Source organism: Pezoporus flaviventris, unplaced genomic scaffold (assembly GCF_033815535.1).
Source record: "Pezoporus flaviventris isolate CSIRO_AGI_PZ_B2104156 unplaced genomic scaffold, CSIRO_AGI_Pfla_v1 ptg000013l, whole genome shotgun sequence".
Classification (NCBI taxonomy): Eukaryota; Metazoa; Chordata; class Aves; order Psittaciformes; family Psittacidae; genus Pezoporus; species Pezoporus flaviventris.
This window is the reverse complement of record NW_026892561.1, coordinates 31,012,883-31,028,729: the sequence shown is the minus strand read 5'-3', so window position 1 is coordinate 31,028,729 and position 15,847 is coordinate 31,012,883. Positions and strand designations below refer to the sequence as shown.

The following is a 15,847-nucleotide window of genomic DNA, read 5'->3' as shown; positions in this document are numbered from 1 at the left end:
GGCATTTGGACAAGTGAAGACTGACAGAAAGCTCATTAAGATGGGTGGCAGTTTGCCTATCGATTTCAATGAGCTCTAAACCGTGACCTCTGTAAAAGAATGCTTGGTTCAATCTCTTGTGAGAAATCTGGCAAGTATCTGGCATATACCGTTTGGGTTTTTTTCTGTATGCATCATACAAGTTTGATTCTGCTCCAGCTGAATTCAGTGGCATTACTCTTAAGGGCTAAAAGGATAAGAATAAGTTTATGTGCATCTGTGGAGTAGGGATGCAGTAATTTTATTCAATATAAAAAGGCATGGTTTAAGATGAAAGGGGAACTATATCTCTTCTCAGACATATAATGGGAGAAATCACCATTGCACATCAATCAAGAGAAGTGCTGCATACCACTGACTTCACTTGGGATACGATTTAGTTTTCTCTTTCGTACATTCACAGGTATGTTGCCAAATGTGAAAGAAGGCAAGTTTGGTCTTTTTTCTTTTTTCTTTTTCTTTTTTTTTTAAAAAACATAAAAAGAAGGAAGAAACTTTCAGGAAAAAAATTCTCAAAACGTAATTTATTTGTGATCTTTCTTTACTGTCAGTAAAAGCCTACATCCAGAAATTATTGACATACATTTTAGTAGAAAAGTCAGATTTGATACTGCAATAAGAAGTCTCTCCTAAACTAAATAAAAATGTTCTTCACTCCATAAACATCTGGTTTTTTGACTTGATTCCAAAGACCATAAGATCTGTGGACAGACTCAATCTTCAGTGCCAAATATTGTCATTATGACTTGCAAGCCCATTGTTCTTCCAGAAAAGAGAACCAAGTTTCAGTACTTGTTGCTTGGTTACAGCCAATTCAACCCTCTTGTAATTCCTGGGTTTATAGCACCTTAGAAAACCAGACCAGTTTTCACTTCAATTATTTACGCAGCTAGTTGTAGATTCTTTTTTGCCTAGTAACCCTGATGACATGTTTCACTAACTCTGCTCTTCTTCTATCCAAGGGTTTATTCTACTGTACTTGGGTTTTCCCTTTTCATGCTTTCCAAGTCCTGGCACTGGGAGTCAAATAGTTTGCAAGTATCCTGGATGGGCAGGACAGAAAGAAATTTGTTGCCTAGGTAACTCAGCAAAATAACCAGTTAGTTTATGTAAGTGTGCCTGCTTATCTGCTGAAGCACAGATGAACATACATGCATTTAATACTGTATTCCTTTTGTAGTGCTTCTTATGAGTATGCATGCAGATTATCCTAATGAAATATTCAAAGCAGTTTTCTCTAACTGATTCATCCAACACAAATGCCATGGATTCCTGGATATAGTCAAACCAGGTAAGATCAATATAGAAATTAACTTGCTGCTGCTGCTCTAAAGTTAAGTTTTTAGATCTTACTTTACTGATGGCATCAAACCAGTGGTGTGATACCACCAATTATTGTCAAGCTAACACTAAGAATTTTACATAATGAGCATGAAATTACATTGACAAACTGATTTTTACAAGCTCCTGTGTCCCTTAATCAGAAAAATGTTGGAATAGAGAAGTATAATCTAAGTATTCTTTAAAGATGAGTCCTATAATGTCAGATCAGAAAAACTCAGACATTTAAACTCATTGACTTTAAAGCCAGAATGTTCATCTAGTCTGATCTTGAGGGAGTCAGTCTCTATATGAATCCTGTATGAACAATGATATTCACGTTATTGGAATTTTTGCTGTTGACCGCCACAGCGCAGGATTTCACGGTACAAGTATTTCACTTATTTCTGTATAAAAGGGGGAAGAATAATATTATTTCCTTTCCCTTATTTTTGTCTGACTGCTCTGTTCAATTAGACTACAAACTTTCTGGAGCAAACTCTATTTTACCTGCTTTCTATGGTGCCCCGAACTATAGAGCCTCTTGTGGACTACAGCAGTCATAATAATTTGAATTGTTTCCATTATTAATCAGATCTCAGGATGAGATGTATTCTGGCCACTTCATACATATTTCATGTAACTGTAGGACTTGCAGGGAAGCATCCAATCAGTTGAATGTAGATGGGAGAGACACATGGTTGAGACTGATTCTGACCCTGTATTTGTCCTGCTCAGGCATTTCAAAGACAAAATTAGTGTTCAAAATTGGATAAAGTGGGAAAAAAATGTTTCTTTCTTGCAGGCATGGGGCTTGCTGCTGAATTTCTTAGGAGAAACATTTTTATGGGCAGGTTGTAAAGATCTGAAAAAATTGTATTTATAACAGAAAGGCCAACTGAAATATCATATAGGGAGTTTTTCATGTACTTTATGAGGAATGCATTTGCCATAGAAGATCTGAAGTCCATTAGACTGTGATGTGGACCAATATCTCTCATTTTATATACCAAGGAAAAGAGCAAAGTAGAAAGCCCCCAAATTACAGTCTTGTTTAATTTAGAAATACTTTTTTTTTCCTTAGGGGATAAAGATAACCTCAAGTAACCTCAAAAACTCTTGATACCCCATCCTCTGCCCACCTGTAATAAACTGAGCTGGTACCACCTAAAGTGGAACGACTACTTTGTTACATTTCAGATAATGATCTGATAATTCAGTATTTGGAACAACAAAAACCCTCAAACTTTCAGATAAACATTATGTTCCAGTGGTTTACTGGCACAGTCAAGTTTGCTAGCAGAATTTCTAAGAGAATGTTTTGGAGACTTCAGTCGATGTTGGGAAAAGCATATGCCTTTCTATACAGAAAGATTTTATAATGATCAGCCTTTATGACAACAGAGAAAAGAGAAATTAGAAGGAAAGGGAGGATAGGGAATAATTTTTCTGTGAAGAAATTGAAGATAGAAAGTCTGAACCATAGAGGTTTGTGACTATAGGGAATTTCCAGTTGCATATTCCTGGGCAGAGGGGTTTACTGTGTGCGTTCTTCTGTATTGATGTTAATTTATTTTTTCCATTTTCTTTATGTATGAAGCCTAAGAGCTCAAATGAAGAAGGAACTGTGCCTGTTTGTGGGAGATGCAGATCAATAGGGCATGATTGACTGCTCTATTATAACTTTACACAGCAAGCACTAAAACTTGGTTCCCATAACTACTGTTAGAGTTTAAAAGCCAGCTGTAAATTTCAGCAGGGACCAGTCAATTCAGGTAACAATATTGGGCTGTTGCAGTTCCATCAGTGGCACACTGCCAGCGTCTACACTTTGAGTGAACCAAACAAACATCAAATGCGTTTTGAAGTGAACAGCTTCACTAGACTTATTCTCTAAACTTACAGCTTTAGTGTTTTAAGAAACATATATTATAAAAATAGACACATAAAAACTGACCTGTCAGTTCCCACCAAGAGAAAAGTCTCTTGATGGAAACTTGAAGAGCAAAGCCTGGGAGATTGTTCATAAAATGGCTGAGCACGTTCAAGTGAGTCAGTTATTCAACAGAGTGAAGAAGTGCTCATGAAGAACTTTCATGAACATTACACAAAGTATGAGATTCTAAGTATCTCTTCTTTTCATCCAAAGTTCTTGGATAAAATAATAAGACTTTTAACAGCCATTAATGAAGCAGGGCATATTTTAAGCAAGGAAAAGATGAACTTCAAGTAGGCAAAAATGTGACAGCAATTCAGAAAAGTGAAGTCTCTGGAGTGAACACACCAGAGATTCATCTAACTGATCATATATCTTGCTACAGGTATCACCAGCCTATCTTTAGCCACGTTCTGGAAAGACAGTTCATTGATACCACCTAGATCAGCGCAGGAATTTGTTTGATGTGCTTAAGAGATCGGTAACAATAGCTCCTAACGTGACTGCGTTGCAAGGTGACAGTGTTTCCTTGGTGACAGTGAATCCATACAGCCCCAGCCAGGATCCTGGCAGGTTACGTTTCTTCAGAGGCTTTAGGACTACTGTTCTGTGCAGGTGTAAAGATGGGAAGATAAGCTTTGACTGTAGACAAGTAGCCTTATGCAAGATGTGAGGATTTTATGCAACAGCAAGACATGTCTGAAAGGTAGGAGGATGAAAGAAGAGAAGTAACTATAGTCATTGCACAGCTGTCTTGACAAGCTTTGACAACAAAGATAGAGTTACAGGATTGAGTATCTTTTTAAAATATACCAACCTGTATTGCTGATGGAGATGGTTGTGCAGAAATCAGGAAGAAAAATGTTTTTTCTCTTGGTGTCATTAGGTGATTACTGAAAGACAATAGGTGTCTCAACAAAAATGTGTAATTTGTTGTAAAAATGTGTGAAAACCACATTGATTGAGATGTAGACTTTGTATCCTTGCAAGTTAGATCCATGAACAGCTGCATGGAATGTTAGTTAATATGCTAGGAATGTATAATTACGGTGATAAGACCTAATTATTTTAATTATGTCTTTTGGGGGGGGCAATTTTATGATGCATAAAGCAAGATAATTGATGATACAGCTAACAGCAAGGATACGTTGTAGCCATAACATACAGGTGTGTTTGTCACTGAATTATGCTCAAAAGAATTGTTTCAAGATGTCTCATAAAATTCCTTTAAAAATTAATTGAAAGATAATAGAGCATAGAAACACTATGTCCAAGTCCTCTACTATTCTAAGTTCAGACTTCTTATCATAAATATTTGTGTACAAGCAACAGCTGCAATGTAGCAGTAAATTGTGTGAATTCTGAACAAAGCGCAGCCTGATTTCTAAGTTTGCTGTCTTTTAAATACCTATACAGATTGGTTTTGTAATTCAACCCCGCCGTTCATTTATGTTGACCGACTTTGGCACGTTCAATTGACTGAAACAACATAAATAATGGGGTGTTTGTATCATGCAAGCAAACAGCTATTTGTGCAAGTGGTTTGGACAGGTCCGTAAACAGATCTCCTATAATCTCATAGAGCCTATGCAAATTCAGCAGTTCTAACCTGGATATAAGAACTCTTTGGTTTAGTTTTGTTTGTTTGTTTTCTCTTTTTTAAAGATAATGTTTAAACACATTAGATTTAGATCTTTTAGAATGGTCCGTATTTTCACTTCTGTAGTAGCAGGACTGAAAGAGCTTGGAGCCCTTTGCTGTCTCACCAGATTTCCACTGAGATTACAAGGCAAAACCTTTTAAATCCCAAATTGCAAGTTTGCTTGCTCTTCCACTGAGCTTTCCATTTGCCATTTTCTGTAAGGCAAAGCTGAACCTGTGCTGTAGTCTGAGATGTTTATTTATCAAGTCTGCCAGTTATATTAGGAGAAAGAAGTCTTCCGACTGACTGTCTTTTCTTAACAGCCAAGTATCTAAAATAGTACACAGGAGTAATGTTTTTCACACAAAATATCTTTCACTGGTGTAGTTTCAGAAGTAGCTCAGTTATAGCTCTTCAAAGTATTTAATGTACGTTTAATATATTCTAGCCTTAAAGTCAGCTGGACTCAAATGTGCTTGCACTGCAGTTAGGAAATGTACAGCATTTTGTTGCCTATGAAAATTTTGCCAAGATGTCAGTGGGAGGAGAAGCAGACCCATTTCATGGGCACACGACTGACCCTGACATCTTGATAGAGTGTGACTTTAATCAGAGAACTCTATAGGAGTGCATGATTTTCCAAGATATGCCCTGATATCTCATAAAACATGTTTTGAAAAATGAGGTAGCTGTTCTGTACTCATTCCTTCCAGTTTAAAAAATATTTCAGCCACTTAATTCCCCCCTGGGACTTCCACTGGAGAAAATGCATAAAATACATTTTGTTAATCATGAGTAATTTTGCTTACCCCCATTGCCTGCTATTTCAAAGCACTCTTTAGGCACTTAAAGTGAGATCCTCCTCATCAAACTTCAGATGCCCTGAAGTGGTGTTCGCTCTCAGGAAAGCCTGTGGGCACCTCATGTAGGCAGTGCAGACTGTGGTTCTTTCCAGATAAGAATAATAGGCATCGAGGATCAGTGTCTGAACATAGCCTCTTGTCTCCACTGACTGTAGAGGGAGCCAAGAAAATTTGTGAAGCCTGGTTTTGCAGGCTGTCAACACCAGTTGGGTGGGAGAAATCATAGTTCAGCCAGATGGAGGATTTAGATGTTTGACACTGTCTTGAGCATTCTGAATTTTTATACATGGACTTGATATTAGTGGCAAAATTGTAGCCATGATATGAACACCTAGACTGAGGGTCAGGCTTAGAAGTTGTTCACACACAAGTTTTTTCCCCCTTACCATTTTAAGTTTCCTTTCTGATTCTCTTTTATAAGATTCTTAAAATATAGTCAAGTATCTTTGCTTCAAAGACATTACAGATACCCTCCCACAAAAGAAGAGAAAATGGAGGAATGAAATTGCCACAGAGGGTTTCCATTAGTGAAATTAATTCCTCTCTCATAAGAATTTAGGTCTATGATTTATGGTAACAACCAATTTCTCACTGCAGGCAAAGTGAGAGGAAATGACTCAGCCTGGACAGACATCATGAATCTAATTTTTTTTTTCCCCCTAATGCTTGACATAATCTAGTGTGCGGCTCCCAGAGGTGTCATTGGAGATTCATATCCAGCCAAAGGGCCTCACAATCAAGGCAGAATATGTTGTTACTTTCATGTATTGTGTGATCTGTAATTGTTTAAAATTGCATCCTGCCTCATTCACGGACATTTCTTTTGCATTAATTTTGCAGCAAAATAGTAAGGAAAACAAAGAAAGGGAGAGAAAAGCAGTGTTGCACTCGCTCCTTCAGAAAGATCTGTGACATCATGTTAGGGTCCAGCTGGTGCTTATTAAACTCAGGCAGTTTTGAGAAGGAAAATATTTCCTTCTGTCACTCTTTCCAATAGAAATCTCACTACTCACCAGATTGAAGAAGTCTTATCTACCACATATTGATTCTGGAATTTTATGTTTTATTTTTTATCAACAATACAGAATTTTGTGAGTAGGTTTCTGCCAAAAGATCAGAATAGTTACTGTGTTAAATGGCTCAGCTAAAATATTTCATCCCACATTTCAAGGGACTAGGACTGTATACTCATGTTACAGCAGAGGAGGTAATATCTAGCTGAGAGGAAGGTAGGTTTTGAAAAGTCCTGCATTTATAAATAGTCATTTGTTTACGTGCTAACAGATGCATTTCCTCACTTGCAAAACTGAGTGTAACATACCTGTTTCTTAAATATAAAAGAATATTTACATATTTATCTGGTACAACCTCATTGAACATGCAAGGAACCAGAAGCAAAAGAAATATTGAGATAGGGCTAAGCGAAAGACCTCAGTAATTTTTTTTGTTATACGTGTGAAAGCCTGCTGATCTGTATCAGCACAGATACATGAAAATGGTCTGTTTACCTCAAGATGAACTCTAAAAATGCCTAAGTAATTAGATGATATTTTCAGAAATGCTGAGCTTGCTCAGCTTCTTTTAAGTTGCCTTCAGTTTGTTGTGGCTGATTTGATTCCATTTAAAAAAAAACAAAGCAAAATAAAACAAAACAAAAACTGTAAAGCATGAGGGGAGTTCTAGTTCTTTATGTCAGTACTGTTACGTGCAGTCTGTGTGTACTTTAAGGCAAAAGCCAGGAAAGATATAATATTGTTTTTTACCGATGTTTAAAAAAGGCAAAACAATCTTAGTATAGTCAACAGTACATACCACTTCATGATTATTTGCCAGTGATCTTTAATCATAGGTTTTAACTGATGTTCTGTTTAGCTTGTCTGTTACACTCAATAGGAAATTTTTATTAGCATCCTCACTAGACCATTTTAAAGCTGCATTTTTATTCTCCATTAGTGCTCCTGACTATAATTGTTTTAATGATGCTTACTGACAGCTGATACTTTCTGGCAAGCTCTTATCAAGCTCATACAGTAAAAGTCAAATTATAGCACTGCATGCACACACTCAGTAAATTATTTATTATTTTTTTTGTAGTATTCCATGGTAAATTTCTAAATTCCAGCTGCTAGTCTGCAAATTATTAAATTTCTCTGAAGCGCAATTGGAGAAATTGCATCATCTAGTCTATATAAACTGTACACTTGAAAGTATTCTGAGGCAATGAACTAGCAAAACACATAAGCACATGACTTCAAGACTCTGTTGAACAGCTTTTCTCTGGAGCCTTAGTATTCTACTAAAACATACTCAAGGGATTAAAATAAAAATGCAGTTGAGGTATCTTTTCATACAACCTGGATTCATAAAAACAGGGCTATACAGGATATAAGGGGATGGTATCATGCTATTGAACAAGTTCAATTCTTCATTTTCTCGAAGACTGAGTTTTTCTAACAAACTGCCAGTAAGTTCCTCTTTCAAATGTTTGGACATACATCTGCAAGCCTTGTACATATAAATAAGGGGTCCTTAGGTAAGAGGTGAGATTAAGGGACTAGAGTGGATTACCTATGGTTTGACCTCAAGATCTTGTGGCTATTGTCTGGTGGTAAGTCCCACCCATTACTACTCTGTATTTTCTATTATTATAAAACAGCTTGCATTTCCCTGAACAGAAACAATTACTGGTTTAACATATCCTCTCTAGTTCCTCAGGTCTGACTACAAGCAGTCAAAAGTTCTGTAAATCGTATTCATCCTGCTGCTCCATCCTAAGTGATACACACACTGTTCCACTGGTTCTATCACAAAATAGAAGAATTAACAGGCAGAACTGTGATTCTGAACTACCTTCCCCAGTAAGTGCTTGGCATACCAGTCTGATTACAAGTTTATAGATGAGAGAAAAGGACAAAGAGTAACTAAGGCAGAAATCTCTTCCTCAGCTTTGAAACTGATTATGGTTTACCTGCTTCTGTCTTTCAAAGCTAGGTCAGATTATAAATAAGATTATATGATATGGTGGCAACAGTGGCAAGGGATTTGACTCAGCCTTTGAGCAGTATGCACAGAACTGGATGCAATGGGTGAATATGTATTAAGTTCTCAAGAGGCTATAAAATGTCGTAACCCTAAGTGCTGGTGTGAGAAGATCTCTCTCCCGTGTTTGAGCCAATTCATAGAAGTAAACCAGAATGGACTGTGGTAAACTACACCTAAACTGTGGATTTTCACTGCATTTACCAGCTTCTGTATGTGGCTTTAACTGGTGGGGTTGAGTCAGAGGTGCATGCTCCACCTCTCTTCCTGCCTCGAGTCCACCATTATGGTCTCCAGTGACAGAAATGCTGGAAATTCAAGCAAATGCCAAACTGCATTGCCCTGAGAGATTCCCCCACTATAGGCAATCAAGGTGCTATATCTGTTAGGCATGGCACAAATCACACCTACTCCATACACTACAGGCAGAGTTTGTTCCTTGCTCCTTCCCAGGAGACTGATGACCTGGAAATTACAGAACATGTTTCAGTTAAAAAGCAAAATGGGCATAAACCTTGTATTCTTGTATTCTTGAATGCAATGGCATGTTTTCTGTATTTAGATTTAGTTCCCTAGTTGCATCCAGGATATTGTATGTAAGCTTGTCCAGAAATGTGTTTACATGTAAATACATACACAAATACGTGCCATTGTCTCCTCATTTCCATACAGAATTTTTCTATTCATCAGATGGTATTAAGGGAAAAGACATTGTAAACATGTATGAATATTATTTTTACTGTAACAGGGACAGAAATATGAAAAAATACGATGTGAGAAACTGAAAAATCTTAACTGATTCTTTTATACTTTTATTTTGCTTTTTTTTAAGCTTCCTTCTGATTGCTTCAAGTATGTCAGCTGGTGTGACATAGAAGAACATGATGTTCAAGGAAATCTGCTTCATTGTCCCCGAGTGAGAGAAGGTAAAGATCAAAAAGATGTATACATGTTGAAGCCTCAACTCTATTTACTCAAACAGTACATCCTTAAATGTTATGAACTTAAGTCACAGAGCCTGCCATTGTTTTGAAAAGGGGCAGGATTTCATCCCATATTGTACATGTTTGCTTTTTTTAATCACTAGGAAAATGCCCTTCATAATTTTGAAAATGTGAAACAAAAGCAAATGCTGTAATGTGAAAATTTTTAGTTTCAATGTGGTGCCAATTACTTCTCTCAAAAGTTCATTAGCATTTAAATACTGTTGAGAATGCAATAGTCTTCTGCCAAACAAGAAACCAAGAATGAAATCTAGTCCTGCAAGCCGCTGTTTTATATATTTTATTTTAGGACTGAATTGGCCCAATTACAATCTGTAGGCACACCCAAGAACAGAGAATGAAAGGTGGATTTTAAAATCTAGTGTTTGAATGTTTGGGATTAAACAGTGGGAAAAGTTCACTGTACTTGCCTTTGTTAGGAACTTGAAGATGTCCATTGCTGTAAACATTTCAGCAGACCTTAAGATTTTAAGCCTTCACTGTGTGCTGTTCTTCATATAACAGGTTTTGAACATGGCTGTTGATCCCAGTTGCAGTTGTTATCAGTAGTCTGGAATTTGCAAACATACCCATTTCTTGGGAAAATTAAAGAATTATTACATAACCACTATATAAGCTCATAGCATGTGAAACAGTATTTTAGAACTCAGATGTTTTTGCTCAACCATTTAAGAAAAGCTTTTATTCTTAGCTGTAGAAGAAATGTCATTTAGTGACCATATACCAAATCATCATGGCCTTATATTGCTTGCTGAATTATGAGGCCAGAAATGATAGAAAAATCTTCACTTTAATTTACATTGTAGAAGCCTGGGAACCCACACACGTATAATATTATATATATTTCATCATTTCAGATGTCTTCTAAGCTATATATATAATCTTTCAGCAAATGACTAAGTGCCAGTTCACTATCACATGCACTATTTTAAATGTTTTTTTTTTCTGACCAGGGCCCTCAGAAGAAGAGCTGTTTTTCAGAGGAGAAGAACATACTTTGCAAAAAGGAAAACAAACAACTGACACAGAGAAGTGGCAAAAGAAACTGCAAGAGAACTGGGAAGACTGCGCTGTAAAACTTTCTCATTAATATTTTGTCCTGTAGTAAATAAGCCAAAAAATAATGTGCTGGCTGCTCACTGCAGTTAGCAGTTTTAAAGCTCTGGTTGGCACCATGCCATTGTAAAAGGAAGAAACACTGGAATATGCTATTATTTGGGTTGTGACCCAAAAAAGTAAACGTCTTTGTTGTGACTGGGCTTCATTTGCACTTGGGCATGTGAGAACTAGTGACATTCTTTGCCTGCTTAGTGCCTTCTTCAAAAATTGGTGATAAATGGATGGTTAGAGAATGGATTAGTTTCATTTCAGCTCTTTCACTCTCTCCTTATAGCAGCCTGAGCAGTTCTTTTGGCTGGAAGTACAGCATTATTGCTGGTTCTGATAGGCAGCAGGTTATGTATGACCTCTGTAAGATGAAGGAGAAAGCCAGATAGTAATCCAACACTGAGATCCAGTACTCTTTATCACACCTCTCCCTATGCATAAACATCTGATACAGACCAGGGAATATTGGTATCTGATTGCTGCCCAGCATTTTTTATTTCAGATGAGTTTAGAAGCCAAACCAATAAACCACAATCACTTAGTCCTGCTTTCTCCTCCCAAAGCGCACACACACACACTGGCAACCCCACTCAAAGAGGGAGGAGGGGCTGGACAGTAAGATTCACATGCTTAAGAGATGATTTCTTTCTTCTTTCCTTTCACAGGATTATGCAGTGCGTCACTGTGATTCTAGGGTGAATTTGGCAACTGGCAGTACCAATTGTTACAAGAACAGCATAATAAAATAAATTCACCTTTAACTAATGCTGACATCGCAAAGACAATGATATAGTTATTAGAAAGCAAGAAAAATAAAGTAAATTCTTTTGCTTATTTTTCCCTTCCCAGGAGTTGAACCTTTCATTTCAGGACCTGGGTGATCTTTACCAGGTGGGAAACTTCAAAAGGATTCTCCAAAGATTAATCCGGGTGGAAAAACTTTGGCTGGTGGACAATTCTTTGACAGACCTAAGTGCCATAAGGTTGCCAAGGTAGACAAAATGTCCAGTTTCTCTTTTTATGCAATATCATAGAAATCAAAATTATTATTTACTTAAGTAATAGCTGGAGCATCCTCTTGAGGACTGCCAAAATATGACATTTTTGGGGTATTATATCAAGAATTGATCACTATATTGATATTCTGAGTTTGTGTCATTCCCAAGTTGAAAATATTCTGCAAGGATATCGAATGATGTCCTGTTTATTCCTGACAAATAATTAATAAATCTCTTTAAGATCAGTGATAGTTATGCTGAAAAGGAAAGTTTCTGAGCACTGAAGGGATCCCGGAACATAACCCAGGCAAAGAGGGTTTTTATAATCCATCTATTGCTACTATGTTGTCATATGTCTAGACATATGAAAATTTGTAATATTGAGAACAAGAATAATGATCTATCCATTGTACAATATAAAGAAAGCTGAGAATATAAAGTGTAGGGATCTGATCTTGCAGTCCATCGGTAGGCAAAAACAGCACTAATGTAAAACTAGTGTGAAAGCAGGTCCCAAGGAATCCAATTCCTGTATCTCATTGGAAGCTATAAGTTGCCAGGACATTGACTACTATGTCCTGTTTTGACTTACAGGTATATACTGCTACAGATGTGATCAGTGATGTCTTACATTTTATACTTTACAGATGCAGAGAACTAAATGTCAATAAAAACCACTTTACATCCTTCAAACAGCTGCCAAGGATACCTCAGATTCAGCACTTATCACTTGCTGAAAATAACATTATGACACTAAGTGGAATATCAGATTTCAGACATACTCCACTTGAATCCCTTATACTCAAGAGGAATCCCTGTGAGTTTCAAGAAAGATACAGACAACTGTAAGTCTTACTGTCTCATGGCTGGTTGATCAACACAAAGAAGTGTTTGTGAGAGAGTTTTGAAGGATATGATCTCAAATACAACAAGCTCTCCATAGCAATCTTTTTATTTTCCCATAGTCTTAACTGTCATAAATGCTCCAGAAACATGAGCTGATGGGCCAGTTTCTGATAATAGCCACAAAATATTCAGAAGCTGCCTAGGAGGCTTTCTACTCACATGGCTGGCAGTTCCTGAACTAAGTCCATGGATCACATTTAGAGACAGTGAGTAGGGCATATAAATTAGATTCCCTTTTATTAATAGAAACTACCTATTACTCAAACTCTTCACTCTCATTGCATCCCATGTGTATTCTGAAAGGAGTCTAAATCACATTGCATCTTAGAGATGGAATCAGAAGGATGTGGTGAAAAATGGGAGCTAAAGCAAAAGAAAACTAAGTTACCTTAATTTGATTTTTCTGGATTCTCTCCTCTCTCTGTGGTAGCACTGTAGAAGCTGCACTGCCTTGAATACCCTGTTTGGCACAGGTGTATGTTGCAGGCAGTGTAGTGTAGTGTGAACTTAATAGGCCTGCCTCAGGCACTGGAAATGAACATTCAAATCCAAGACAGAGTAGAGAATTCAGGGGAAGATAATTTATACTGTCTCACGAGTGTTTTGGCCCTCATAGCCCAGTTCCATTCTTCCCCAGTTGCTTTGACTCCAAAACGCCATTGCCAGGAAAAAAAAATTGTGCACGGGTCGGAAAGGGGAACAAAGTGTGTTCCTTCAGAACTCCTCAGAAGTCTGCATGGTTGCATGTTTTTCCCACTACACAGAGTTGTGTCAGCCATCTACAGAAGGCATGGTTGATCTTTTGAGGTCTACCTTACAGCATGTGTGTAAGAAGTCATCTCTTTCTGAGAGTGGGGAAAAAAAAGGAGACATTTAAAAGAAAGTGTTTAATAAAAAACTGAGTTTCCAGTATGGTTTTTCCTTCAGTCTAGAGGCAGCAGTTTGACAGTGTGATGGTGATGCTTGTGCTGTCTAAAGTTAGAGAGGCAGGTAGCAAAGTAAAAGCTAAAAAGTACATTAAAAATTCTGGATTTCACATTTTATTTGCATTTCAAAGGTCCAGGAGAAAAAAAGCTTAAAAGCGCCTCTTAACAGTTACTAATTGTGTTTCTGCTCCAAATCCTAGCTATTCTTAAGGCAATTAAACATTGGTATTACTCTGGTATTACTTTCATTGCCAGTGTTGGAAGACAGAATTAATCAGTTTCAAGCACAGACAAAGCCCTGATGATAAATACATGCTGAGATTGAGCACTGTAGTCTACACTTACCTTAAAAGGCACAGAAACAAACACCATAGCGTGTGGCTTGACAGCCTTTGCCATGCTTGTGAAGGGGCTCTGGATCCACTACATTCCTCTGAAGAGGAAAACAGCAGTCTTCAAGGCTGAGGTTAGAGATACTGATGTGCTGTTTAAAAGGGACTGTATATCAGGAGGTAGAGCCATTTATTTCGGTTTAGCATCATGTCACAAGGACTTTTCTTTGGGAGAAACAGTGCAAAAGAAAGGAGTGCAAAAGGTTTACAGAGAGCCTGCTTTCTCTGCCACAGAAGGATAAACGTTGAACTTCTTGCAGTCTGAATCTTTGCTTTTCAGAAGTCTAGGAAATTCAGTCTAGGCTAACACTGTGTCCTCTCTTTTGCATTAGACAACTGGTTTGGTTCTTCTCTATCAAAAATGTAGACATTTGCAGTGCTTTACTGAGGATATAATACTTGTGCAACAGAGCAAAACCTGAAAATTTTTAATTAGCTCTTTATCAGATAAATTCTGCAACAAGTGAAAAATCAAGATTTCCAGTAATACAAATCTATTCTGAATATGTTGGAATCCACAGTTTGTTATTTATCAGTGTCTATTTTGTTCTAAATATTTCCCAAGATTATTTATCTTGATTTCTGTTTTTCTTTTGTCTCTCTTTAAGTGTGTTCTCCAGTTTGCCAAATCTGAAGATGCTGGATGGTATCCCAAAACTTCCAGAGGACTGTTCATCTCCAGATATCAGGTTTTTTTTCAAAATGTGTACTATACTCTAGCACTGTATTTTTGTAGGATTAAAACTGTGCTAGAAACACCTCATTTAAAAGATACAACAATCCCTGTTTATGGAAGTTATTCTTTTTTTCTGATGAAAGAAATAATGAAGCAGAAATATGTATTTTTTTTAATGTGTTTGTGATACCACATACTTCAAGTAAGTATGGATAAATTATATGTAAATAAGACATAGTATGTATACTGAGTGTAATGAGTTTGGTGTATTAAAAATATTGAATGACATTCTTGTCTAGGAAATCTATGTAGACAACAACTCACAATTACTGACTCCCGTTGCATTTACTTAAAACATGTCCAAGTGCAGATTATAATGTACCATGATGTTCATGCTCATTATGGGAAATGGTACAGGGATTAATATCCAGGCTGCAAAGAAAAGAAAATAAACCAAAACCAACTTTCTTCTTCAGGTCCCACCAATGTCCTAGTGCTCTTTAATGTGCTTTGTAGATGGGAAAGGCAGAACTACCCCTACCATTTTGACCCTTGGAAATCATAGATTAAATAAAATAAAAACAATGGAAAAAGTTCTTGCTTGGGAGTCTGGTATGGCAAGAGAGCAGTGGGGAGGTAAATCATGAAACAGGAAAGAAGTCTTTTGACACATTGTTGGCATTGTTAGAAATGTCTTGTTGCTCAGTACAGGTTCCTCAAACCAAAACCACAATGAGGGAAAAGAGCTGTGGAAACTGAAAAGGGATTTGTAAGGGTTCCCCAGGATATCTGAATGTAACTATCTTTGAGAGGTATCTGTCCTTGTCTTTGATTGATTTGCTGTTCAATTCTAGCTTTTTTTCCAGGCAGCTCATGCTGGCACACAAATAGCTGTGCCACTAATGGTTCAGGAAAAGAATGACAGAGTCCTGGAAAATGAAGACGATTAACAGAATTGCCTAATTCCAGAGACAATCAATAAATTCTCTGCTGTGTATT

The 15,847-nt window shown here is 37.1% G+C and overlaps 1 protein-coding gene across 3 annotated transcripts; it reads left to right on the top strand.

The window, feature by feature from the left end:
* The first annotated feature begins 620 nt into the window (after positions 1 to 620).
* Positions 621 to 15,624, top strand: LOC133268844 (uncharacterized). 3 transcript variants are annotated; one of them, XM_061452599.1, is made up of 7 exons: positions 621 to 1,330; positions 8,508 to 8,658; positions 9,672 to 9,765; positions 10,797 to 10,915; positions 11,821 to 11,942; positions 12,596 to 12,793; positions 14,781 to 15,624. In XM_061452599.1, the coding sequence occupies exons 1-7, from the start codon at positions 1,299 to 1,301 to the stop codon at positions 14,890 to 14,892; spliced, it is 828 nt and encodes a 275-aa protein (XP_061308583.1). In that variant the 5' UTR covers positions 621 to 1,298; the 3' UTR covers positions 14,893 to 15,624. The 3 variants fall into 3 exon arrangements, with proteins under 3 accessions (XP_061308583.1, XP_061308581.1, XP_061308582.1); XM_061452597.1 differs by having other exon boundaries at positions 623 to 1,330; positions 11,800 to 11,942; positions 14,781 to 15,622; XM_061452598.1 differs by lacking the exon at positions 621 to 1,330 and adding an exon at positions 3,499 to 4,001 and having other exon boundaries at positions 11,800 to 11,942; positions 14,781 to 15,620.
* The last annotated feature ends 223 nt before the right edge of the window (positions 15,625 to 15,847 follow it).